Genomic DNA, 25337 nt, shown 5'->3' on the forward strand with positions numbered 1-25337 from the left:
TGTTACAGGTATGAGATGCTACAACAGTGCAGGTGATTTACAGTTATACTTGGATAGAATTAATATAACAAAAGTATTGAATAAAGATTTGAAGTTAAATGAAATTATGCATTTATCTGGTGCTGGCAACATGTTTTAATTCTGTTTAAGTGTTAGATTAGATTCAATCACCTCTCAGCATTTACAGGCATGTTGCTTCTGATTTATGGTTTTACAAAGATCTTTTTGTAGCATTTTATCAGAATAAAGAATCCAGAAAATATCATTATAGTTCAATGCCCAGATGGGTTACACAACATTAATGAATAACAGGTATGTGTAGTGTACATTACAAGTATGAGCCAAGGTCAGAGAAAAAAAGGTTTTGAGAATAAAGTTGAAATATTAAGAGAAAAAAGTTACAATATTTCAAGTTTAAGTGGAAGATTATGAGACAGAACACCACTTTCTAAATTATGACTCAAAAATCCAAATTTTAATTATAAGAATTTTCCTTAAAATAGCGACTTTCAAATTTCAAAATATCTCGTAAAATATCACCTTTATTCTAAAAATAGAGCAACTTTTTTCTTTTAATATTATGACTTCATACTCAATATCTCTCAAATGGCCCTAGCAATAAAAAATGACAAACTTAAAACATAAGTGTACATCGTATCTTAGCACTTAACATACATTAGATATCTTGACTAATCTAGAAATATTTTGTGATTTTGCTTTTTAGGTCAGTGTACATCTGAACTTTGATCCAATAACTGAAGTATACATTCACTTTTAAACATTCATGGTCACTTGATGAATTCATCATGACATTAGTCCAGTTGGCCAAGGCAGTGAGCAGGACAGACAACACAGCATCACCTTAATTAGATGGAAATCTTCAGGGGAACTCTCTCCTGGTTAGTTTTGCTTGGCCTGTTGGGGTTCTGGTACGACAGTCTCACAAATACAACAATGAGGATAGTTCCTGTAAAAAAATAAAAAAATAAAATACAGAGATCTTCAACAACATTGCTTTGTTATTGCTTATTTGGCTGTGAAATATAGTGAAGCCTTGGAAATTACAAGTGTTTATGTCACCCTATCTGTTTACCTATGACTGCAAAGGTGCCAAGCAGAATGCCCACTGCAGACTGAATAGTTGGCATGCCCTGCAACTGCTTGGCAGCCATTTTGCAGTTTCCTCTGACGTTGCAGGGACACACTGTGACTAAGAGAATAGGAAAAAGAGAAAACAAAAACAACTCAGGTTTTTTTTTTTTTTTTTTTTTTAAACAAAACTAGAACTATAACTCCCTGTTATTCTGTTATGTTTAGGATTGATTTTTGGTTTTAGATTCTTCAAGACACTTTCAGTTTTACACTTACACTTTTACTCAAACTAAAAAACACTGCTCTGATTATAAATGATGGGAAATGTATTTGCAGATTAGATACCTGCCTATACATATGACTATACATATACATATGCATTTGTTATATATCATATATGAAAACTTTATATAGAAGGGGACAACACAAAATATAATTTTCACATGTGACTCACAAGTGAGTTTTTGTAAGAGATGCTAACCCTAATTTAACTGCAGCACTCTGTATACCTCCACAATTTTTTCTATTAACCAGTTTATTCTAACCTGTGCATGAGAAGTTATGTGTTGTTTTTGTTATGCATATAAGGTGTCAGGAGGTAATACCGGACAAAACACATTCTTAAGAGAGCTGTGTAATCACAAGCCTGGAAAAATCATTAGTATCATTAATAAACAAGAGCAGAGCTAGGACAAGCTGGCACACAGGGGTTGATCTCTATTGATTGTTCCTACTCTGCTGTCCCATAACCTCCCTGTACTTGCTTTAGCTCATCAGCAAGAGTGTCAGCATTACCTGGCAAGTTTATGAAGGTGCTCCTGGGAGGGGAGCTGCTGTCAGAGATGGTAAAGGGCACAGTGTAGACCTCAGGGGCCAGGTATGGGATGTTTAAGGACAGGTTCGTGTGAGTATCTGAAGGACAAAACACTTGCTTGTTAGTTAAGAAAATGACACAGAATGAAATAGTTAATTAAACGTTGCTATACAATTGCACAGTAGACAATTTCCCCATTTTGCTTGATTGATGATTCTTTCTTTCTTTTTTTTATAATTAAATCTGCTTCTCACCAAAGCTCAATATAACAGAACATCAGTACCCTGAGCAAAAGGTGCAAATTCAAAACTGCAGTCTTTTGTACATTTCATAACGTTACATAGCGAGAAATAAATAAATGTTTACTGCCCGATACTTGTACTTGTATTTGGTGCACCCAGAAACATAGGCACAAAAAGCATTGCTTCCTGAGCATCACTACAACTGAGTGCTGCTGCATTATCCAGTGCATGACCGATCAGAGAAGCCAATTCTGATACACTGATACATATGCCAAGTTTTTACTAGGAAAAAGTCTTCACATACAACTGCATAACTGCATAACACACACGAGAGAGACTGATTCAGCTGTGTATGGAGTGGTCTGGAGTGTGTGACTCTTTATCTAATCTCTGTAAATCAGTCTATAATACACGCCTGGCTGCGTGACGTAAAAGCCTTGTCCTGTAAAGACAAGCGTTTTATCAAGCTGTTTGAACCCTTATCTGGGGGTCTTAAAAGCTACACTTGCACCTTACCATCATTCCCCTTCATGTTCCATTTGTCAGCCAGGGAAGCACGAGCTGTGCAGTACTTCGGAAGAGGGTGTTAATGTATTTATCCTCTATCTGCACTGTTTCGCCTCTGATGTGACATTTTTTCAGGGTGGATCAGTGACCAGCGAGCTACCCAGAATCATTGGGGATGACTGCAATAGCAGGAAGTGTTTTTACATCACAATGCTGTTAAATGTGTTATAGTCAGGTTGGATGAATCATTTTTCTCTCCTTACTGCTATGAACAGCTATTAAGAGTGGACATAAGTGGAATAAGTGCCCGCTCTCTTATTAACTGAATTTCTGCATTAAAAAGAGCTGTCGAGTATTTGAACATGGTGCATTTAAGAGCCTCTGGAAGACTCAAGATGAATGGCCATTCACACACATGTACATACGTGTTCTTTTCATGACTGGTTGTGGTCGTGTCATGCAAATGGGCAACTCTACAGCTGACATCATACTGGCATAAATACACATTATTGGTACAGCCATTATTGGCTGTGACCAGGTGCAAAGCACTCTGGGAGATTCCTCTTTTAGCCTCCATTAGCTGGCAGGAACCCAGCGGTGACGCCAAAGAAATTACACAGATGATATAATTACAGCTGGGCTAAATCAATACCAACAGGAACAGAGGAGTGAAAGAGGGGGATTAAAAAAAAAAACCTGATGGGGAAGTGGTTGAGCTGTTTGAATGACTTAATGACAGACGTCATAGCAGTAAATAGTTTGCATTAAATGAGCCCAACACTACAACTACAAAAAAAGGGATAATTACATTATACCTCCCATCCCAGATTGGACCGAAGAAATGATGTAGGAAAAAAATAGAACAGGGTAATTTGCACATGTTCAGGGACAGATCACTCTGCTTCTCTGACTATTTACTCATGGATGGCATATATTATTTCATATAACTCAAAGCAACTGAAAATATTGAGCACACTGTAGTAAACTCTGTGTCCACTGGCTGTATTTAAAAATCCATTTATCAGTAATCTCACGTTGCATGGACTAAATTCACTTCCTTACTCTTAATATTATTCAGAAGCAGGCTGATTCTCATCAAAGTGGACTTGGCAGTTTACAATGCTGCGCTACACTGCTATAATGCTTGTAGCATCAGCTTGTTTAACCTTCCAAATCAATTTAGAATGATAGCTTCTCCTAACAATGTTAGATTTCTTGCCTCTCTTCTCTTTTCACCTACACTAATACTGTATGCTCTGGGTGAACCGGGTTTCCCTAGTCTGTGTTCACCTCACCATTAATAGGTGTTAGCTTCCAGTTACGACGAACTGTGGCATCACTGCGCAAGGAGAAGTTAAGTCGTCCTCCATGCTGTGGTCCATCGCTGTCCCGTGAGGCCAGCACCAGAGCTTGGTCCTCCCAGCGAGGTGTACACAGGTACTTCCAGGAATAGTCTCCAACCAGCACTGGACTGTTGTCATTCACATCCAGGATTTGGACAGTCACCAGGGTGGACGCAGATAAGGAAGAGTTTCCTGTGGGGAAATGTGCATAAGATAAAATGAAAAAGATGAAACTAACATTTCTCAATCATAATATATTCGAAAATCAGCTGTGCTCTGTAGACTCACACAAATACACATCTCTGCTATTACAATATATACCCTGCTCAAACTAAAGTCATTTCTGCAGATGAAAGCAGAGGGATAAAGATGCTGTGGCTTCAATGCCAAAATCTGAATGTTATATTTACATCTGGATGATGATACACGAGCTCAGTACATGGCAACAAAAATCTTCACCTTGCCTAACCTTCTTTGCTGATTGTTTGGGTTGTTCTCTTGTACTCATACTGCTTTCTCTTGATCTCACTCGCAGTTTTGTCCTGTCTTCTACAACAACATTCTCTGTTTGTCTATATGCAGTAGATGTGCATAGACTCACAGTATGTGTGTAAATGTAGGCATGTGTGCTTTTGCATATGTGTGCAGAATGTGCAGGGCAATCTATAACATTATTCAGTACAAAGTAAAGCAAAATGCATGTTGAAGTAATGACTTGTCACGTTTAAGAGAATATGTAAAATATCCACATATCAAATCATATTTTTAATATTTTTGAAACCAACCCTGAACAACATGTAGGTTAATGAATAATTCAATTGAACATGTGCTTAAGCACGTGCCCCTTTAATCAAATGGCTGTGTGGTATTAATAATGATGAGAGTGATCTTACGTCCATCCACTGCAATGACCTCCATGGTGTATGTGCTGTTCTCCTCTCTGTCCAGGGCCTGCACAGTCTTTAGTTCTCCAGAGTATTTCCCTATTGAAAAGTATTTCTTGGTGTCTCCTTGAAGAGAATATCTGCACAAAAGAACATGTGCATCTCTGTGAAATTAAAACTGTGATAATCTCTCTTTCTGAACTGGTGAAGTAGATAATTATTCATACAGCATTCATTAATCCCAAGGTTTACCTGATTGGGTGAGAATCAGGGTCATAACCTCGAATGGTGGCGATAACCCGTCCTGGTTCCTCGCCCTCTCTGACAGTCACCTCATAGTGGCTTTGAGACAGGATTGGACCCTCGTTCACATCATCAACATAAATAGAGACTGTTGCTGTGGATGCAGGGCCGTATCGGCCACGGACCAGAGCCACTGGGTTCTGAGCACTGAGCACCAGGATGTACTCACTCTCACGCTCAAAGTCCAACACCTGTGTGAAAACATAAGACCACACAGGGATGCATGGACAGAATATGTAATTTTTCTGAAAGATTACTGCTGACATGATCTCAGTTGCAGTGTTACCATCCATTAGGGTTAAGTTTTGCCTTAGGTTTTATTGAAATTCTTAAAAGATCATTGCAAAGTATAAAACGAAGGCCACAATGTGAAGGAATTACATTTAATCCAAAAAGCAGAAAACATTTTCTTACTGACCATTGATGATATTTTTGCCATCATTTAAAAACTCAAAACAATGGAGGTGTAACTGACAGTAACTCATCAGGAATTAATAGATATTCTGGTTTCTATCTATAATGGATTCCCTTTTTTGTAGAGAATAATTCACAATTAAAACTGGATTATCCAGAGTAACCAGGACGCTGTTTTCTTCAATCTGGGAAATAAATTGATTCAAGTGAACTGGTCTTTTAATAAATTACTGACATTTCCACCAAAGATTTAACAAGATGATCACTATTTTTAAAAAATGTAGAACCACTCAGAGCTACAGAAAGTCAAACACCCACACAAAACACAGCATGTCATCTTTGCAAGCAGGAGAGGGACACAGTGCAGTCCCCTGTGTCCAGTCCTCTTATTGTGCTTCCAGGGAAACTGGTTTTACTGTGTGTGTTACTGTGAGTGTTGCTGCATTTCCAATATGGATGACGCTATAGTCACAGGGCAAAGAGCCAACTGATTCACCGTGTCAATAATTTTTCATGATGATACACAGAGTATGATAATGCAACAAATATTCCCTTGGTAATTGGATACATTGTTAAGCAGATAGATATGAGCTTAGAACATACAGTATATGACATGATGATTTTGGAATCAATATGGAAATTCTATCATAAAAATCTATCCATAAACGTTACCAATTTTAAATCTTTCTGGGATGTAGGCTACAGTATGTTCTATATTTGAGTCCAAACATTTGCAGCGAATTTGGGAGTAGCAGATTTCAAGTGATAGGATTACCATAATCTGCCCACTAAAAATAGTAACTGTGACCTGTTGACTTTGTTTGACGGATTAAAAACGTAGTTTCATAGTGGGGGTATGGATAGATTAGCTGCAGTCATTACAGTATTTACAGTGCAGTCACCAATTTGAATATGTGTTAGACATTTAAAGATATCACAGATTTTTGAGGCAAAATAAGCTATATTTTATCTTAATCTCTAATTTTTTTGATTATTTCAATTTCATCTCCAGAATCCTGCCCTAAGCTTGTATTTGCTGTCAGGTTTTACCCTTAAACATGTTCTGTCGGCCCATAAAGTGAGACATTATTAAACCAGCATTGCCTGACATCATGCTGCTCTGTTGCCAGGGAGAAGAAACACAGACCTTGGAGGGTGCATGAGTACTGCTGTTTACTGGAAGTGATGCATAGAACTACTCAGTGTGTATCAGTGCACCAGATCATGTGCATGGACTCTGGAGCCTGTAGTCAGTCATCTGACCCACTGTATTAGTCAAAGTCCTCACTTAATGATACTATTGTATTATTATTTGGCCCAAGAATGTGAATTAGGTACCAGTGAATTATTATTATCAATCTTACCTTACCTTCAGTTATAATCATACCCAATATTTAAACACCTCCAAAATGTCTAAAACAAGAATCCAGTTTGTTAGCATCATGGCTAACTTACCTCCTTATAAAACACAGCTGGTCTGGTACTATTGGCTCATCAGGTATAACTATTCTGTTTTTAGTTAGGCTAAAAATTAAGCATATATGTTACCCACAATAAAAGTTATAACATTATTCCTTCAAACATCATATGACTGGTTTTATTAAATACAAAATTTACACTTGAAACTGATGATTTAGTTGGCAATGGAGGAATCTGTATTAAGGACTTATTTGGTGACAACTTCATTCATTCATTAATGGTAAATGATTAATTGAACTGTTACAAACCTTGTTTCATTTAAACTTCAAAAAAAAGTTTCATTTGATTTTTCTGTAACAAAATGGTTTAACACGTGATGTCTAATGTCTACAGTTCCTCCACCCTGATTAGATTCCCCTCACTTCCTCTGGTTCATTATACATTTACGTCAGTCGGCAGCCCATGTGGTAAACTGCCATTAGTGTTCACACAATCTAATTATTCACTTGGGCTGTGAGCAGTGTGTAATTTCTAATAATGAAATGTGTCTGCCTTGTGGCACTGACCTCACATTGTAACATGATGAATTAAAGGATTTGCTCAAGTGCATTTTAATCCACTGGGGCTTTACTTGTGAAGGATTTAATTTTTTACTAAAGTGATCTTAATAAACAACAGTTTCCTCTCTACTATTAGTTATTATAATATCTCACAAGGTCAATACAAGAGCTATAAACACAGCTCCTCAAAAAGAGAAGAATTTAATAAATACTGTATATCACTTTTTAAAAAAAAAACACAAGTCCTCATGTGTTAAACCAAAATCATGCAACAACATCCATTTTTAGCCTTTACACATCGCCTGCTTTATCTCAGAGGACCATGTGCAATTCACAGCTCAATCACATTTGTCAGCTCCCACAGAGAGGTTGAAAATAATAAACTGTCTCCTGCCTGGCCCTCTCATAGAGACCAGACCATTACAGCATACACACACAAACACACAGCCACACACATGGACATACACACACATACTCATTCTCCCACACATCTCTAAAACACCATGCTGGATTATAGGAGGCAGGCGAAGGGTGATGCGCCCCGGGGACAGGAGAGATTATTAGTGGAAAACATTCCATTGTCATCTGGACACTTTTTTTTTTGTTTGTTTTTGACAAATTGGAATATTATTTTCCAACCTTTTCACATGAACACACTGTGGTAATAAAACACAGTCCTTATTAATTGGTTTGAGTTAAATGTGACTGCTATTTTAATAGAGCCAGCTACTGAATGATCTCTTAGGACTGCACAGACACAAAGACAGACACAAACCATCGCGCTAAAGAAATTGTCCTTGACATTAATATTTGTGTCCCTGAGAGGAGAAATGTGTCTGTGGTCTTTCACACCCTAAACAGGATAAAGAAAACAATCAACATATCACAATATCACAATTTGGACTTGGCAGGACTTTTCTGATCTGAATCAATTTTTTCAACTGATCTTGGTTTGTGTGGCAAGTAATCAGCAAGGCGACCAAATGTGTGTGTGTGCAGAGGGTGGCGGATGTGTGGTGTTGTTCACCTTTGATAGCACAAGCGAGACCTCATTGGTCTGCTTGTCTGTCACTAATGTAAAGACCTCCTCCTCGTTTCCAGACTCCAAACGGTAGTCCACCTGCCAGCTGTCTCCTCCTCGGACATCTGCATCCCCTGCCAGCACAGCTGTTACTGTGGTGCCCACTGGAGCGTCCTCCGGGATGTGAAAGGGGCCATACTGTCGGGGCGGAAACAGAAAATGTACGATCACTGAGCAGAAACTATTCATTTAGAGACAAGACAACTTCTATATAAAAATGTACTTAAGCATGCCTATGTATAGGAATAATTCTAAGAAAATTTTTATTGAATTAGCAAATCTTTTAACAGATTTTTAAAAAGTGGTCTACAAACAGTCAGGTCACATCAAGCCTCAACTTGGACAGGACAGGACACCCCCAATGCATCTGATAATATTCTTTTCTGATCTATAAACAGACCATTTAAATGTAGTTGTCAAAGAGATGTGACAAAGATACACTGGAGGCATGGTTCATTTGAAGAATAAATGTATTAATCTAAACAGTTACATTAAATATTAATATATAATATTAAATCTTTATTTCAATAACAGGCCACTGTACGTGTTGACTTTGAGAATTGTTGATGTTGTAATTTTGTGCTCACCAGTGAAAGTCACAGACAACTGACCAATTTTCTGCTCTGACTATATGCGACCACATGTGAGTATATGTTTGCCCCCACTTGCCCTCCTGGTGTTAGCTGACCTTTATTCACACACCTCTGTGTGTTTGGACAGCCGTTTAATCTGCCACTCACAGATGTCCTCTAGTGAAGCAGCCATGCCTCTGATCTGGCTGCCCCATCCACAGGGTCTCTGAACCCTAGCCCTGTCACCACTCACCTCCCACATCACTCCCTATAGCGCTGCCTTCACATCGGCATGGAAAAAGCTGCACTACTCAGGCGTGACCTGTTCAAGAGCATTTTCCACCTCTGTGTTTGTGGTTTGAGTGAGTGTGTGTGTGTGTGTGTGTGTGTGTGTATATGGTGGTGATTATCGGAGCAAGTGTGCACATTTATTTGAAAATGTGCGCTCAGCAAGTGCCAGTTTGAAAAACACATGTGACACAAATCCTAAAGTGTCAACTGGATGGAGTAAGGACATAAAGACAGCAGCTAATTTATCAAGGAAATATATTCTACAATCTTTTATTAAGTCTGTATTCTGTTTCTTCTTACTGGTCTGGACATTCATGTCAAACCTCAACAGCCAATTTCCGCTGTTAAATTTAAAGGCAGTACCTCGCTCAAAATAAAATGTTCCTTGACAGGCTCATGCCCGTGCAGTTTCACTGTATCACTATGGTCTGACAGAAGAAACAGCTAGAGACAGGTTCTCCATTATCACAGCATGATGGCTCTCCCACGTAACTCCCAACCCTCGTGACTTTTCTCTCTTCTATTATGCGGCACATGTGGGTGAGAGTGAGGGGATTTTCTGTAACTGCCTATCTTTAGCTTATTTTTCTTTCATACCAGCAGCTACCACTTTCCCATTTCATACAGGGACTGCAACTGCAGTGTTAATGATGCCACGCTCAGCTGGATCACCGGATCGCAAAGTATATAAGGATGCAATAGAAAGTGAAAGTAAGTAACAGTTGGATTTGCACAGCTGCTTATGTCTTTTTAATTATGTTTTTCTGAAACCTATGCCTTTATTAGTCAGGTGAAACTAGAGAGGGGACAGGAAATGAGGGGAGAGATCGATGGGGATGGGGATGTTGCTCATCGTGGCTACCAAGGGACCATTAGTCAATGTTAAATTGAAAACCAAACAGCCAAACTAATTTAGGTATGGACTGAGCTCACGTAGGCTTAATTGGTGGCTGTAATCAAAGACAAGGATGCGTAGATTAAGCTATGAGTAGTAGAAATTTCTGTGGATTTTATATTTTTTGTCTGTGAAAAAACCACAGAGAAGCTTTTGTAGATGATGTCTGCTGTAAAAACCTGTCAGCATTGTACATCATTAAAACTAAATGCCCTCTGAACTCTGACTGTAGCTGCTCTTTTTTGTGACATAAAAAGAATATTTTTTTGCTGGAGAATCACTTTAAGTTGCTACTTTAAACTTGAGGTACACTTGTGTAGATTGATACCAGTCAGAACTAGCTGTTACAGACATTTTTGGGAGATTGTAATAGCTAAGGCAACATAGATTTTTGCATCATTTCTGACATGTTAGTGGCACTGGATGTCATTGTGTAGTCACAATGAAGATTTGGCCATAAATAAATGAGTGGAAACTAGTGTCCAAAGAAAGCCATATCAGATTAAACTCTAAAAACACTGTCCACTTAGAGTACAAAGAACTGAATAAAACTCCTCCAATAACATGGTGCCATCGCTATAAGCCTGAGATTAGAGGGCATATCTAGTTCCCCGCCAGGAAAATTAGATCAGCGACCTGCAGAGCGGATTCACAGTCTGCAGTCCAATATCCACTTATTATGGCCTGTGATGTTTGGCCTGCCTTTTTTTCCAAAGGTATTGTTTATCATGTCCCGAACAGGACGTGTATGTGTGTGTCTGTTTGAACATGTGCTCTCGTACCTCATGTTGGGAGAAGACTGGTGGGTTGTTGTTCTCATCCTGCACCGTCACAACCACAGTGCAAGAACTGTTTAGACCTGCCAGGGACATCATCACAGCTTCTGTCAGTGACTCAGGGTCAGCCCATCACACAAATAAAGTATGCTGAGGGAACAGGAAGTACCTCATCTTGCCTTCATCACACCCTGATCCATGAGTCATGCAGACCACATCATCTGTCACCCCAGAGGCTAGCATGCATACATCCCTTGGAGGCTATAGCATCAATGAAGCTACTGACGCAAAGCTAATAAACTTTTGTTTGTAATAGCCATTATGAAAGCTGCTTTACATATGCATACATTATGTTATTCATTGGTACCATAACAATCATTTTTAATCACTGCTTTCTTTTCTCTTTCTCCTAATATCCTTACATTATGTCCCTATAACAACTTGCAGCTTGATTTCAAACTATTTCTTCATTATGATGATATTTAAAGGACCCTGTGATTGGCCATGTAGTCTATAGCCCTCACCAGTTAAATAACAGGCATGGCAATTTTCAAACTGGAACACTTCATTTAACTTTCTTCCACAAATTTGATTTTACAAAGCCAGGAGAACTCTGTAGTATGTGTCTATATTCGCCTACATAATAGTAGTAGTATAGTGAGAGGAAACAAGAAAAATAAGTGGGTGGAAGTAGTTTTCAGCCTTTTTATGTTTTCGCACAATGGTATCCTCTAACTGAAGCATCTTCTTTTAGACTTTAATCAATCAGATTGTTATTTTAAAAACTCTGTACTGGGTAACACATGTAAGAGGGTAAACTAGATATTAATGTAACAATTCAAAAAATCATATTATTTGCTCATTTTAAGGGATATAAAGTACAGATATACTGTGATCTGTAATGTTATGTATGTATTTATGATTTATATATTCATATATTTATCAATAGGTGCACATATATGTTTCTGAATATTTGGATTTTAACTAAGAAATCCCATTACTTTACTCCCTAGAAATCAACAAAAATTACCCTCTTTATCTCTAATAGTCTCTGCCAATATAATGTTCTAATTAAGGAACAGGAAATACCAGTCACAGTTAAAATATTTGTGAGATTTAGTGACGTTGTAAAAGGAAAAAATCACATTATAAGAAGGGTCGTGTTTTGCATTGATCCATAGTCACCTTTGGCATCCTCAGCAGTGATGGTGAGTGTGTACTGTGGGGCTGTGCCCTCCATACTGTCTGCTTGGACGGAGATGACCCCTGAGTCACGGTCCACTCTGAAGAGGGCGCGAGGACTCTCGGGAATTTGTCCGACTAAACGGTAGAAGATCCGCACGTTGTCTGTCTTGGGATCGTCATTATCGGCTGCCTGCACGGTCAGGATATCTGTACCTGAGGAAAGACACACAAGTAAAGAAGAGTAAGTAGAGTAAGTAGACTCTGAGCATCTAGATGATTTGCTGTCATAAGATCTTTTAAAGTACCTTTTTTGTTTTCATTTCAGCCAGCTTTACCAGGTTTGTGTAATACATCCAAAGAACATGAAATGTTCTTCTCTCTACACTAAGATATAGCAACATGGCACACTGAACGGGAATCAGGGGATGGAAGGACATAACAATAGCTTTCTCAGTTAATCCTCACTCAGTGATTCCATTTAGATTAACAGCTTGTCCCATCTAATTCATTTCCCAGAATCAACCATTTTAGAGCATCCACAAAAAAGCTTTTATGCCGGGACCTGATATGTCACAACACACCATGTGCTTTTTATGAGCATGGGTAGGAGTGAGGGTGCTTTCCCCTGTGTCCTGGCAAAAATCCCAATCTGCTTTCAGGAAAGGTATCTGGCTCTCTCAGCCCTTTCATCACTGCAACGTCGCATCCAGACAGTGTTTCTCTGCCTTGTTGTGAAACAATATTCCCATTTACCGACAGAGTAAATGTGACTATTCACATTATTCAGAGGCTTCATCATGTTGTTTTGTTTTGTTTTTTGCTTTGCCAGTAATTAGAAATTTAAAAAAAAAAGGTGAGTATCTTTGGCCACTATGGTATGAAAATATCCTACTGCAAACTGATTAAGGTAGTTTTGGACAGTATTTTCTATGGCTGCAACTAATGATAATTTTCATTAATGATTAATCTGCCAATTATTTTCACGTCTATAGTGTATAAAATGTATAAAATAGTGAGAAATCTCTATGCCAGTTTATCAGAGTCCAAGGTGACTTCTTCAAAATGTTGTGTTGTCACACCAACAGTCCAGACTCTGAAGATATTCGGTTTAATATGACAGAGAAAGGCAGGACATTTTCATATCTGAGAAGCTGAAAACAACATACAATACAGCAGCATTTTTCTGTCGACTGACTAATTGAGTAATTGAGTAATCATTGTAGCCCCACTTTTTTCTAACACATTTGAGTAGCAAAAGTATCATATCATATCAAATCAATGCATTTTCCAAATATTCTTTGAGACTAAATCTATAAAAAGCTGTCAGTTACCTCGAGCAGCCAGTTCCTTGACCACGGTGTGATACTGTGCTTGTGGAAAGGTAGGTCTGTTATCATTGGCGTCGCCCACCATCACCCTCAACTCCACAGGCTTGGCAATCTCTCTGCCATCTGGACGCTCAACCACAATGCTGATCTGGAACTGACAAGACAAAAAGAGAAACAGTGTTTGCCTACAGAGTATTAAAGAAAACTGTGTTTCAAGATGTCTGATCAACTGGTAGATGACAGATGTGGTGCGTTGACATTGTGACCTCAGCTGTAGATCCTGTAGATCATCACATTCATATCACTGATACTCATATTCATATTATAGTAGGTAAAATAAAGGATAAAGCCACCTTGCAGTAGACTGGTAAACTGGTGCAGGGTGGTCCCCTGCCCGGTGCATAATGGGATTGGGTAAGTTTGTAAAACAAATGGAAGGATGGATGGATGGATGGATGGATGGAAGTGAGAAATGGGCATCTCAACATCCATCATTTTGCCCTCCTGTGAAAAGGCTCCATGAGCACCATCACTCATGCAGGATACAGATTGATTGATGGAGCTGTATTCAGACAAGAGACGACTGACATTTTCTGGCTAGTTAGCATGTCTACAGATTATCAGTCATTTTTGGAGTGATGCACCCACAACCTTTCAATCACTGGGGGTAGAAAAACAGCAAAAAGCGAGTGTACTTCATTTAACATTATGCACCTTTAAAAACTACCAATTCATGTCAATGTCCTAAACAGTGTTGGAGCACAAATAAGAAGTTAAAGTTGCTTGTTTCTAACTGCTGTCAGCTACAGACTAAACTAACACTATAAGGCATCAGGCTGAGTAAGCATTTTCAACCTTCCATTACATGCTCACTACAGAAGACAGAGAGTGCAATGTACTAGAAACATGTGTTTAAAGACCAATTACATCCACTGATGTGGCTCAGTCTTTCTCTGTTGTTCTTTGGCCACTTGAGCATTTGTGCCAGAATGTACTGTTCACTGAGCCATTCAAAGCTCTCAGGAGATTAAGTTGTGTGCAAAACTCAATAGTGAAATGCAAACAAATGGACTTTAATTTGTAATGCTACCACAAATAATGACCCTTCTCTTAGTCTAAAATTAGCAAGACTTGAAATGGATCCTTTAGTCTTATAATCCTTGCCATAATACAGTAGTTCTTTTTTTTTTGCAACAGGCAGGTTATGTTCAAGGAACAGATCTGTGCTTTTCAGGTTTTAGGCGTCTCCTTAATTACCTCTATTTAAAAATAGACTGTGCTCAGTGCTCAGCATTGCTGCAATAATGTGTACCTGGGTCCCTTTAATTAAATCATTAAGATCATTAAGCTGTAAAATGAAATTAGGAAAAATTATTAAAATAGGAGTTTTCTTTTCATGAACAGCATGAGAAATTGTTTAATGCCATTAAATGTGTCACTTGGTGATATTTTTCTTCAGCATTTTGAATTAACTATCTTGCTCTCAGTCATCAGTTGCTGAAAATAATTCAAAAGTGAATCAAATCCAAAACATGTCACATGTGATTCTGTTGGTTTAAAACAGGAGGATCTTGTGAGAACCAGAAAAATGATCAGAGCAAACTTTACATATAGATTATTGTATTATATGCACACATTTATAAACACAAAATAAGAGAACTCAAACCTAGAAATGAAGGCTTCTGTCTTTCATGGAGAAACAGTTGGGCCCCTACAGCTCTTATGTTTACACATTTTAAACAGTAGTCATAAACTGACATCCATTACCAGGTGCTGGAGATGTTTAGCTTGCAGTTGTACAGACCTGGTCTTGTGTCTCTCTGTCCAGAGGGGCGTTGAGATAAATGACTCCTTCCCTGCTGATGGTGAAGAGCATCTCTGGAAATTCCCCCTCCAGACTGTACTCAGCCTGACTTCCACTCCATTTGACCTACATTGACACACACAGATAGACAAACAACAAAACATTTATGACTACAAAATTCTGTGTATCTAAGTTTGGTAAACATGATACAATCAAAGTGGTTTCTATCCGAGAGCAACATGAAACATTAAGACTCAGCAGACCTATACTGTAAACCCAGAAAGCTTTGTAGCAGGGCCTGCATGATGTGTAAGTACAAAGCTAAGCTACCATTTGTTTACATGATAAGGAGCCATCCAAATGCACTGACAATGATGTGGAACAGAGAGCACAGCCAAAACTAACTATGCAGGCTGAAGGGGATTTTCCACTCTGCTTTACAGCCCTTGACAGAGGGCTGTGCAGTGGAGCTTAAAGGGCCCTAGAAGCCATCAAACAGCACCCAACAAGGAGAGGAGCCCAGTCACAGCACAGCTGATGCACACCCAGGGCATGTGTATCTCCTCAACTTACTGTCACACACTCCTCCCTTGTTTTGGAGATGGCTGCCCAGACGCTATGCTTTTGTATACACAAAGCCACTTCACACAGCTGGCTTACTCTGAGTGTTATGCTGTCTTTCTAGACCTCAGAACTTTAAAGAAATATGTTTAAAGACCTGATTAATGATCACCGACTGTTCTATATAAAGTTCAATACAAAACATCTATGAAGTCATCTGTTTTGCCTCCGTCATTTTTTGAGTTTACAGAGCACGTTCTGTCTCCCCCGATAGCTTGTGTTAAAGCTGCGTCAAGAGTGTCTTGTGTCTGTGTGTGCTTTTCCCAGAGACACTGTGGAGGAATCAAGACACTGAATTACAGAAAAGAGCATGACATCCTGTGTTACACACAAAACCTCAAAATACTAGAATACTAAGAGCTGAAACAATTTTGTTGATTAATCAATTAATCAGTCGAATCCCCACATTTTCTCATTGCTTTTCTTCATCATTAATAATAATAAACTAAATATCTCTTGGTTTGGGAGAGTTGTGGGACTTTGGGCTCTGGGAAATTATAATTGGCATAACAATTAATAGATAACCTGAGAAAACAATTTGCAGATTAATCAATAATGAAAATAATCAGTATAGTTTCAGAACTATGTGATAATGATACTGGTAAACATTGGATATCTTGGCGGAAGCAGAGGCAATTATATTGCTTGTAAAGTCACCTGTATCCAAATAACCATTGATGTTGACTTTAGCAGACAAAATGACAAAAAGAATTACAGTTTTAATTTAAGTTACAGAGTTAGGGGTATTTTTTGGCCTCTTGGGGGCAGTGTAAACGAGCTGACACTGACATTATCACCTTATAAAGTTGAGATGTCCAATAAGTTAATACGGAGCAACATTAGCATTTATTTGGAGTCATGTTACTGACCAACCTTGCAATTCACTCACCTTTAAGTGAAACACTGAACAGCAGTGAAAGTGAACATTGCTGCCCATGAAACAATAAGCTGAAAGAGGCTAAAAGGCTCTGTGGAGCTAAGGAGAACTGTGGACTTGTCACAATGAATGACATCACATTCATATTACACATAATCATCTGATCAATTGTTGATGTGAAAATATTGATTATAGCAGCTTTAATGTTGGTGTTGCTCTCACCTCTTGATGACTAATGTTGGCTGAAGCACCGCATTGATGCAAGTGTCATTTGTAATATTGAACGCTGCTTTTGAGGCCATGAAGAAGGTCTAGTGGGGTTCAAACCAATTCAGATTTCATTTGACTGTGACAATTCAATGTGGTTAAGAGCCTTGACTCATTCATTCACAAGCTCTGATGCCTCTCTTCCACTCCAAAGTCTCAGTAGATTGCATTACTGAGTTCAAGTAGTTTTTTTTGCATTACATAATCAAAGTTTTAGGCAGGCAATCAAAAACATACAAAAGATAACAGACTGATATTAACCTCCCTAGCCCCAATGATTCTGATAACAAATGTCTGTATTTCATTTTTAAAAGTGCAACTTTCTCAATAAAGATATTCACACATCCAAATGTCTTGGATGCAAGTGCATTGGAAAGTGTCACTTCAGTCCTGAAAAAAAAAAAAGAATATCTTGTACACTGCTCTTGCTCAGCATCACAATTTATTGATCAATACAAGTGTTTTTCAAAAATACTTCTGACAAAGGTCTAGAGTGACTGAAAATGTAAGGATGATCAATAAATTGTGATGCTGAGCAGTGTGTGGGATATTCTTTTTTTCAATATTTAAAAGTACAGCCAGAACTTGTCTTGATGTGATTGCAAAATCAGTCAAATTGATCACAAAAGCAGCTTCTGTCAAAATGCCGTCACACCATGGACGATGTCAACACAACATTTGTTCTAGATGAGTGGATGTGGACATGACTGCTCCATTTATCTGAGACAGTAGGGAGGCAGAGATACACAGCGTGGGTCTTTGAACATGACTATTTCTGTATGTGTCATAACAGCGGTTAGTCCCACCACCTACTGAGCACAGCGCTACAATCACTCAGCGTGGGCGAAATGAGGCTTCCCCCAAGTAAACATCCATGCTCACCTAATCCACTTTTGTGTGATTTAGATTCTGGATGGACACAAATTGAACACTGTAACTAAATGGTTTTCATATAGACCGTTCAGTGATGGAACAACAGAGGTTTCATTTCTAACTCTCTGAACACATTTTTCATTAGAAATGAAAGCAGATACACAGAGGGGATCTGTTCAGTGAAATATTTTCACATAACCTCATTTACATATTGAGGAACAAATGCTATCTGTTGATATTAAAATGACAGACTACACCAAACTGTGTATTAGAGCATCGGTTATTAGGTATTAAATCTACAAGAAAAAAAATGTACATTTGAACTGGCCTTTGAAAATATGACAAAAAAAATCAAATGTGCCTACACTTGTGAATCCACACGTTTTCAGTGGGTGGAAGGGGCTGTTAGAACAAGAGTGATGAGAGGCTGAGGGCGAGTGTGGGGGAGGTGGGAGAAAACAGGAGGAGGGGGAGTTATTGTGATGTATCTACTGGCCATAGCGACTCTCAGAACCTGCACAATGCATTTAATTCAGCAGCAGAATCATCTCTACAGGCCTCTTTGTTTCCACAGTTCTCAGTAGTGAATGAATACATTTTTGTATTTGCCATCCAGGCGTACTTTTGTAAAATATCCTCACAAAAGATAACTGCCACTGCTAGTTTGGTTTTTTTCCATGTGTTACAAAACCTCTGAGGGCTTTTGAGTTATTTATAGACATGTAGCTGATATGGCTAATATTATAACAACCAAAAGGTTAGACAAGACCAAGGACAGACAAAGAGAGCTGAGAGAAACCTTTAAACAGAATTTAAACTATGGTACAATAATGTACTACAACTAAGAGCATTGATTGATGATCAGATATCATCAGTAGACTGTTTGTGGAGTTGGTCCTTAATGAAATAGTAATCGACTGCACTGAGAGACTACATCCAAAATGTTATTTGAACATAGAATTTCCAGTTTTAGATGTGGAAATGTGCCCATATCCTCATAAAATCTACTCTCACTTTTTAATTTCAACAAACTTTATTGGCATGTTGGGGAGCAACTACTCATTTTCATTATCAACTAGTCTGCCAAATTATTTTGTCAATTAATTGATTATTCATGTGGTCTATAAAATGCCAGAAAAGAGAGAATAATACTCATCACACTTTTAAAATATTGTAAAATAACGGCTTTAGATGTCTTGTTTTGTTCCAAACAAGAGTTCAAAACACAAAGATGTTCAGTTTACAATGATATAAAAGAGAGAAAAAGCCCTTTGGTCCAATCTCCAGTTCCAATCTGGAACTGGAGATTGTTTGCATCTTTGCTTGAAAAGTGACATAGATTGATTGATTTTTATTTGATTAAGTGGTCTTCAAGGTTATCTAACACTTGAGATATTAAGGAGCCACATATGCCAAAAAAAAAAAATTAGAATAACTGTCGATTGACTTGCTCTCTACGTGACGTGAAATATGAAAATAATAAAATAACACGCTGTATGTGAAGTGTATTTTAGGGTGAAGTTTGCCTTTAAGCTGTTAGTTTTGTATAATACCCCTCCGAGTGGCGGTGGTGATGGTGGTTGGTAGGTGGGTGGGAGAGTGAGTGATCATAGGAGTTAAAGTGACTCAGTCAGGAGGTAGCCTGAAAGGATCCATGGCATTTGAACAGCATCAATAATTCAGTATTTGGTCACTTAGGAGAACCCAAGAGGCACTAAAAACAGAAACTGGCAATGTGATGCCACTTTACTCAGTTAAGGCTATTGACAGAGTTTGGTTTATTGTAATATGATACAACAGCTGGAACTGCATTTACATTGAAGTCATCACTTACCCCAAGTTGTTTGCATGATTTATTGTAAAAAATCAAATAAGTCAAAGTGGTTTAATGCAGATGAGTAAAATCACTTAACGTGCCAAAGTGTTGGATTTGTGTTAAAGTGTTTCGAATGAATATGTGTCAATCAAGGTTTTGGTGCCTCACCTGTGAAATGGGGATGGGGTAGGGGCCTGGGAGGTTCTCCTGAAGTCGTACAGGGTCTGGTGATGCCCAGGTGTTTCCAGTCACCTCAACAGTAACGATACCAGTGGTGAAGAAAGCGTCCGCCTTCCCAGCCATGTCCTTCACCATCACTGAGAGCTTATAACGGCCGCACATCTCTGGGTCCAAAGTAGAGGCTCCTGGTGGTTGCAGTGGGATACATGACGCAATAACACTTTATTTAAAAATCATTCTTTCCATTTCATTTCAGAATTAACCTCTTTTACAAAGACTTCTTCTCTGAAGTTTCTTGTGTTGACCTTAAATATATATTGTGCTAGGTATGATGACATGATCTGTGTGTGTGCAGTGTCCCAGTTTGAGAAAGAAGTCAGACAAAGAAAAAAAAAACTTATTTAGAGAAACTCAAAAGAAGAAAAAAAAAAACATGCAAAAAGAACATAATTATGTGAACGCTTATGGAAACAAAGAAAACCCATCACTGGCTGCATTTTCCCTCAAATTAATGCAACATTACACACATCACATGCTAAATTTAACATGTTCATATTTTGTGCTGTTTTCATCACTTTATTTTCAATTTCCTGCTTTAATGGAAGAGAAATAACATAAACATTCACTATAATGGCAATCATAACCATTAGTTACAGTCTCGCCTGAGGATAAAAAAAAAATCAAGGAGATCATTTTCAATTTTCACTGCTACTATGAAGCTGTGTGGAAACCAGCAGCAGTGTTGGCTGGAAGGAACTGGCGAGTGTCGGCAAGTCATCCAGCTCCTGCCAAACGTAATAAAGGGCAATACCAGAGCTACAGAAATAGCACCAGCACACAGGACTTTACTGCATCTAGGCAGTATGAGTGTTTATGTGTACTGTATGTGCATGTTTGTTTGACTAAAAGTCCAAAAGACCAAAATAACTGCATCATTTTTGTATCATATATTAATACATTATTGTATTGTATTCAATTATATTAACATATATAACAGGAAATAAGACTGAATGTCGAATAAAACTAACCCTAACAGGATAAACACTAGTTTTCTTTTGTTTCTTTAATGTCTAATGAAGTAAGGATGTACAAGTGAACCTTTTACATTTTTATGAATTCAAACTTTTCTCCTATTTTATTCATATTTAAAAAACGACAGTGATTATAACAAACAAGTATAAGGTCAGTTAAAGAGAGGGTTCACATCATTCTTTGTAGCTTCTCTTCAGGATCACCAGTAGGGGCTCCTCTGAACACACAATAAAAAACTTTATTTCAGAGCTTGTTTACAAACTACCATTGCATTTATTGTTAGAGCCTGGCAAACACTGGAATTTGGAGGCAGATATAATAGTTGGAACTGCATGATAACGATATTTTTAAATTTTTTACATTTTACACAAAAAATCTGTCAAGTGACTATTTAGTTTTACAAATAAAGAAACAAGCTTTTTGATTAGAATAAATTTGTTTCTTAAAGAAATGCAACCAACATAAGTACTGAGATATATTTTGGGCATTTCTGTATCACAATTTCTGGTTCCTTTCTTGATATCGATTTATCTGCAAAATGCTAATTGGCTGTATTAATTTTTTGTGGCAATGTTAGTGAAAACCAATTGGATATGAAACCAAGACCAGTGGTTCTATAACTAAGTGGCTTGTTAAAAATTGCTAACATGCATCAAGGAAATAAGACAGCACTTTTCAATGTATGAAGAGAATAGGCCTCTAAAGTTGCAGGGAGTTAACCTTAAACTGTGTTGTTGTGTCAGGAGTGCTGCCCCGTAGCTGCATATGACCTCCATGAGAAAAAAAAATCTAGAAGGGCACTCAGAGACCTCCACCAACGCCAGTGTCAAACAACATACATCAGAATTCACATAATAAAATTCAAATTCATTGTAAATGATCTAGATCTGCCCCTACATTTAATGGGTTATTCCCTCGCCCATGTCCCATTCCTCTACTAAGAAAACATGCATACCAAATCTCTCTGGGGACATACAAAGTAATACTTTCCCTCCAGTCACTAGTTGGGACTGACCGTCCTCAGTGAGGGAAACCTCTCCTGTGATGGAGTCGATGAAGAACATTTGACTGGAGGGAATCCTGGGTGTCTGTTCCATAAGACTGAACCGCAGCTCAGCGTGGACGGTGTTGCGTTCATCACGATCCAGTGCCTCAACCTGCATGAATGGGATCCCTGAGGGACACAGGTGGTGCAAAAGTCAGAAACGTTACCTTCTATATCACAAATCTCTCTCCCCGCCCTCTTTCATCAGGAGGCATAACACAAAAGACATGCAAGAATTTGAAGTACATATTAGGTTTTGCATAAAGGTTTTGCATATTGATGTTAAAATGTTAAAAGATGATACAGTGACAACATGCCTGATTTGCCATGATAAAGAACACATTCTTTATCATATTCTGTTGCCCCAGTTTTCATGTTTTACTGACAATGGCGATATTGTCCATCTCTTCCGAGAACAGAGGACATTACTTAATTCAAATAAACTACAACGTATTCTATCTGAGCCCATCTGATTGCTAAGCCTTGTGACGGTTTACAGAAAAGTCTTTTTTATGGTTAATGAAACTGTTCCAGTCAGCCACGTCATTAGTTCTATTAAAACTATCTATTAGTCATGCTTTTCACTATTTAGCCAAAAACTGAATGGGTTTTTGTAATTCATGACTTTTGTGTATTTGAGGACTGACAAACGTGACACAGATTGAATTAGGTTGTGCAAGAAGGTGACGTCAGAGCTGAAGGTTCTCGTACCCTTGAGAAGCCCAAGCTGCACACTGCCCCTCATGCTCTCCTCTATGAAAGTGGGCACATTGTCGTTCTTGTCGATGACACACACTTCTACAGTGAAGCTCTGACGGTGCACTGATGCTCTGAAGGACACCTGCAGTACACACACAAACACAGCATCTCTGAAGAGCACCCTCTGGAATCAGCATGCAACCTCGCCATGAGATTTAAATGACAAACAAAAGAGTAATTGACCTCGTATGATGATGTGAATTTGATCCATCTTGAATGAATGATCTTGTGACAACCTTTCATCAGCTAAGACATGAACGAAAAATTGCTACCACTACTGTGATATGATATGGCACGATACCTGCAGAGAGTAAGATGGCTGTTTCTCTCTGTCCAGTGGCTGTAGAGCATACAGAAACTGAGCATCGACTCCAAATATCCCCTCATCATCCCCTGTTAACACCAGGTCAGTGTAATTACCAGGCAGGTTTTGGAGCTGTACAGAAGAAATCAAAAATCACGAAACATAAGTTTGCGTTCCTTTCTAAAAGCAAAGCATGTGCACAAAGAAAAAAAGGTATAGGGATTGTATAGGTAGAGGAGCAGCTATGTAGGAATTCCCATTGAAACTTGAGAAAAAAATGCTAAAAACATTGACTAATTACAAACTTTTAGTATTATTTTCTCTAAAAATAAAAATATAAGCAGAAACCTTAGTGATGCATTTTTTGAGTTTTTCAGGTGAGGTCACATGTTCAGTTAAAATGAAGCCCACTATTACTCACTGACGTTGATATGTTGACTAAGAGACACAATAATACAGCATAGATACAAACTGCAGCTGATCTCAGCTAGTCCTGCATTAAGTCTGATGATTTCTTACACTCAACCAGTGAACAGACCGTCATGAAGTGCTTTTACCTTGGATGAATCTGGAGCAATTATTGCATCCTTTCCATTTATAATACAAAGTGGGGTTATTATCAACTCCTCCATTCTGGTCATTAACATGCTATTTTGAAGAGTGTTAATGACACTCAGTGAGACACAAAAAACTGAAAATATGACTGTTTCATACAAGACGTGATAATGTCACAATGAAACCAATCAAAGTGCCACATATTCATGCCGTTGCGCAATCCAGAGGATGTCTGAGTGACACGTATGAATAAAACACCCCGCCTGCCACCCAGCTGTACTGATTGCAGTTGCTGAGTCTGACGCCTGAAAAGCATTGTGAACACTCCAATTATAGTCTAGTGATGACGGCAGCATGTTCATACGTCTTCAACCTTGAGTACCGAAGGTAGAGAAAAAAAGAGACTGATTCAATTCTGGCTCACTATTCACTTGATGGTCATTACACCACATGCCTCATTCTTTCAAAAAGAAGCTCAGAAGGCTGGCAAAAGATGTAGTCATTTACCTGGTTTAATGTGAAGGACATTTAGTGATTAAGCATCCTCAGTTAAATTTGCATTAGACTTTTATGAATAAGAATAAAAACTTAACATTGTATGCTTTTACTGATTTTCCACTCAGATGTATATGCATTAATATTAACTAAGTTATATTCGGAAAAAAGGTTAACATATTAAGAATTATACAGACAAGAATGATATATGTAATTTGTTTTGTCAGAAGGAAGATATGAGCACAAGAGCATTTGTTTGATAAAGTCAAGTAACTTGAAATGCCTTACCTTGGCTAAATACCATGGGAAAATACCATTGTAGTTTTCAGGGACACCAATTTTAACGTTTGCCCCAGAGCATGGCACAAATGTGTCAAGTATCACCAACTGCGAGACAAGATATTAAGTATGTCTTAGTGAGATTGTTCATGCAGTACTTTGCTCTTGTAAATGCAATTATCACAGTTAAAAAAGTATTTAACATCTTACTATGAGAGCTATGATCAGCATTGGTGTAGCTCCTCTGTCAGCCATTAGTCCCTGTAAATGTGGTATATTCACAGCATTTCAAACCACATGGCGTCAGCCCAACAATCAACACAATTTCTGTCTCGTTACTGATTCACCACCATGGAATTCTTTCATACACAAAGATTTCACAGTTTTTACTTGCACAGTAGTCTGATTTGAACACATAACCACCTACAAAGCTGTTTAAATCAACAAATGAGCCCACACTACAGTCACAACAGCACAAAAGATCAATAAAGCCACTTTGATTTGAAAGTAAAACTTAGATTGTGTCATTTCATTGGAGCCTTAATGTCTGTCAAATCTCTTTTAGACAGCTGTATTTTAGCAGTACCAAATCACAGGCTGTACAAGTTAAGAGTAATGCTCTAAATACTTCACTAATTCAAATTCAAACGTCTAAAGTATAACAGCAAACTTTAAACTTGTAGTTTAACAACAGCAGAAGATGACTATGTGAAGTAACTTCTCT

General features: G+C 38.2%; 1 protein-coding gene across 1 annotated transcript; it reads right to left on the reverse strand.

Moving 5' to 3' along the window:
- cdh16 (cadherin 16, KSP-cadherin) lies at positions 1-24883 on the reverse strand. Its single transcript, XM_023424319.2, has 17 exons — positions 24824-24883; positions 24623-24721; positions 23282-23416; positions 22933-23062; positions 22192-22350; positions 20133-20329; positions 15511-15636; positions 13710-13860; positions 12379-12591; positions 11200-11276; positions 8606-8797; positions 5135-5376; positions 4892-5022; positions 3951-4190; positions 1888-2004; positions 1094-1210; positions 1-967 (listed from the first exon to the last, which is right to left on the reverse strand). Exons 1-17 carry the CDS (start codon positions 24866-24868, stop codon positions 867-869), a joined length of 2472 nt encoding a protein of 823 aa, XP_023280087.1. The 5' UTR covers positions 24869-24883; the 3' UTR covers positions 1-866.
- Between the last annotated feature and the right edge of the window lie 454 nt (positions 24884-25337).

The sequence above is a fragment of the Seriola lalandi genome, unplaced genomic scaffold (genome assembly GCF_002814215.2).
Source record: "Seriola lalandi dorsalis isolate HSWRI2012SDOR001 ecotype SW California unplaced genomic scaffold, Sedor1 jcf7180002054735, whole genome shotgun sequence".
In the NCBI taxonomy this organism is placed as follows: Eukaryota; Metazoa; Chordata; class Actinopteri; order Carangiformes; family Carangidae; genus Seriola; species Seriola lalandi.

What these genes read in the sequence shown, in the direction of transcription:
- cdh16 (XM_023424319.2), bottom strand. Translation starts at nt 24,868, where the DNA reads ATGGCTGACAGAGGAGCTACACCAATGCTGATCATAGCTCTCATA. An exon ending in CAAGGAACTGGCTGCTCGAG is followed by an intron (nt 12,592 to 13,709) that starts GTAACTGACAGC and finishes GTCTTTCCTCAG; the next exon opens with GTACAGATATCCTGACCGTG. An exon ending in CAGTCTTCTCCCAACATGAG is followed by an intron (nt 8,798 to 11,199) that starts GTACGAGAGCAC and finishes CCGCCCCGACAG; the next exon opens with TATGGCCCCTTTCACATCCC.